The following is a 2,496-nucleotide window of genomic DNA, read 5'->3' as shown; positions in this document are numbered from 1 at the left end:
CTTCCTTCTCCTTCCCTCCCTCCCCCCCTCCCCCTTTTTTCCCTCCCCTTCCCCCACTTCCCTTCCCTTCCTCCTTCCCTCCTCTTCCTGGTTCCCTTCATCTCTCAGTCACCTCTTTCAGGAGGGCTGCAACCGCAGAGCCACCTACGGCGAACCCGGGCGACGAGCCCTGTACTGCTCGCATCACAAGTCAGCCTCCTCCCTGCTCAACTTCCACTCACTGCTGTGCGGCAGGAAGGAGATGCAAGTGAATGTCCGTTGCCGAACATGCGAAGTGCAGCCCCTCCCTCCTCCCTCCTCCATCCTCCTCCTCCTCCTCCCTCCTCTTCCTCCTCCTCCCTCCTCTCCCTCCTTCCCCTTGTCCTCCTCCCTCCTCTTCCTCCTCCTCCCTCCTTTCCCTCCTCCCTCCTTTCCCTCCTTCCCCTTGTCCTCCTCCTCCTCCCTCCTCTTCCCTCCTCCCTCCACCCCGTTTCCATCACCCCCCTCTTCTCCTCCTTCCCCTTGTCCTCCTCATCCTCCTGCAGGCTAGCGGATGTCAACGACGAGCTCTCTACGGCATGAGTGAAGGTCAAGCAAGGTGAACAAAGTAGACAGTAGAAGCTCCCAGCCTGACTTCCTGCCTGCCTCCTTCCCTCCCTCTCTTCTTCCTTTGAGATTGGGCTCAGGTTCTGCGGGACCCATAAGAACGCGAGCCACATCAACTGCGACGTCCGGCGCTGCGACTTCCAAGGGTAGAGCCCCTGCCCCCGCCTTCCATCTTGCCTTCCTGCCTTCCTGCCTGCCTTCCTGCCTGCCCCCTGCATCTCCTCTACATGTTTGCCTCCCCCCCCCCTCTTCTCTCTCTTCTTCTCTCTACCATTCTCTACGATCATGAACATGTCCTCCCTCCCTCCCTGCTCTTCCCCTTCCTCCCTCCTGCCCTCCGCCTTCTTCGCTGATCCCCTTCCTTCTGCTCCAGTTGCTGCAAGCAGCCATGGTTCGGCTCTCGCTCAAAGATGGACGCTGCGAACCTGAAGAATGGAGGAGGAAATGGAGTAGGAGGAGGGAAGGCTCGCAGAGCAACGTGGACCTCCTTCAGAGAATTCTGCTCCTGTAAGTTGTCTCCTCCTCCTCCTCCTCCTCCTCCTCCTCCTCCTCCCCCTTGTCTTCAATGAGGGCGATTCCTGAAGGTTCCTCTCTTCCCTTCTCCTGCCACCCCCCTTCCCTGCTCTGCTCCTGCTGTGCCCCTCGCGGTCCTCCTCTTCTCGATTCTCCTTCCTGTCCTCACTTTCATGTCACACTTTACAGCTCACAAACCTGCTGGCTACATCGACGTCAGGAAGTACAGCCCTCCCTCCCTAGAGACCTTTCCCACAGGCGGCAGAGGAGAAGCGAAAGGAGGCGAGGCCGGTCCGTTTGAGAAGGAGAAGGGAGGGGAGGAGAAGGGTTCAGAGGGGAAGGGAGAGGAGGACGGGAATGAAAGGATGAAGATGTTGGAAGATACGAGAGGGGAGGGTTGATTGTTTCAGCTTCGTTAAACGAGGTTCCTTGTCAGCACTTGTCCCTTATGTCTTTCATCTATCAAACAAGGTTCGGGGCATTCTCTTGACCGAAAGTGTCATAGATCTTCTGGGAAGGAGCAAACACCACCTGAAACAATTCTCACAAACAGGGATAAAACCTCAGTTTGGGAAGGAGCAAGAAACGGGAAGCAGGAGCAAGAGCATGAGCAGGAGCATGGTCAAGACGATTTAGCAGTGGTGGTAGTCGTAAGAAGCGGAGCAGGAAGAGAAGGTCAGCAGCAGTAGGAGGAGGGGAAAGACGGGGAGGAGGAACTTTCAACAGCAGGATGAGGAAGAAGCACGAAGGAGGAAGAGAGAGAGAGGGGAGAGGATGTGGGGCAGAGGGAGAGGGAGTGGGAGAGAGCGTGAGAGGGAGGAGAGAGCGTGAGAGGGAGGGAGAGAGCGGGGGGTGGGAAGGCGGGGGGGGGTTCGGCTACCGTCCTCGGCTGCTCGGCTACAGCCTTCTTGGCCCGACCCTGAGGGTAAACAAATCGCAGGTACGACCAGTAGAAACCTAGTCAGGGAGTTAGGGACTGCAGTAACGGCTGCCTTCGCCTACCTGCTCCAATGAAGCCAAAGATGATCAGCGGAAGTAGCTGATGGATAGCGCGGTGGGTGCCGAAGCACCCTCCAGGCTCGCCCGAGCAGTCCTACATGCTGTCAGGATGGGCAAGTGGAAGGGGAAGGGTCAGTACCACGGGCTTCAGGGGAGGAGGGGATGGAGCTGAGGCTGCAGGCGAAGGGGCAGCGCTGGAGAAAGAGTATGAGAAGATGAGGGGATGAAGGAAGAGGAAGAGAAGATGAGAAGAGGAGGAGATGAAGGAAGAGGAGGAGGAGATGAAGGAAGAGGAGGAGGAGGAGGAGGAGGAGGAGGAGGAGGAGGAGGAGGAGGAGGAGGAGGAGGAGGAAGGAGGAGGAGGAGGAGAAGGAGCATAGAGAGAGAGAGTGAGAGAGG

General features: G+C 57.9%; 2 protein-coding genes across 2 annotated transcripts in view; one reads left to right on the top strand and one right to left on the bottom strand.

Annotated features, from left to right (window-relative positions):
* Positions 1 to 735, top strand: part of GUITHDRAFT_142129 (hypothetical protein) — a gene marked incomplete at both ends in the record, with an annotated part of 1,599 nt that extends 864 nt beyond the window's left edge. The window contains 3 exons of the mRNA XM_005828122.1: positions 122 to 247; positions 525 to 577; positions 666 to 735. Coding sequence (XP_005828179.1) covers positions 122 to 247; positions 525 to 577; positions 666 to 735 — 249 coding nt within the window. The remainder of the gene's footprint in view (positions 1 to 121; positions 248 to 524; positions 578 to 665) is intronic.
* Positions 736 to 1,560: 825 nt separating this feature from the next.
* Positions 1,561 to 2,496, bottom strand: part of GUITHDRAFT_142128 (hypothetical protein) — a gene marked incomplete at both ends in the record, with an annotated part of 1,522 nt that continues 586 nt past the window's right edge. Inside the window, 3 exons of the mRNA XM_005828121.1 lie at positions 1,561 to 1,629; positions 1,979 to 2,055; positions 2,101 to 2,191. Of these exons, the coding sequence (XP_005828178.1) occupies positions 1,561 to 1,629; positions 1,979 to 2,055; positions 2,101 to 2,191 (237 nt within the window). The remainder of the gene's footprint in view (positions 1,630 to 1,978; positions 2,056 to 2,100; positions 2,192 to 2,496) is intronic.

This window comes from Guillardia theta (assembly GCF_000315625.1).
Source record: "Guillardia theta CCMP2712 unplaced genomic scaffold GUITHscaffold_61, whole genome shotgun sequence".
In the NCBI taxonomy this organism is placed as follows: domain Eukaryota; class Cryptophyceae; order Pyrenomonadales; family Geminigeraceae; genus Guillardia; species Guillardia theta.
This window is presented reverse-complemented; position numbering and strand designations above follow the sequence as displayed.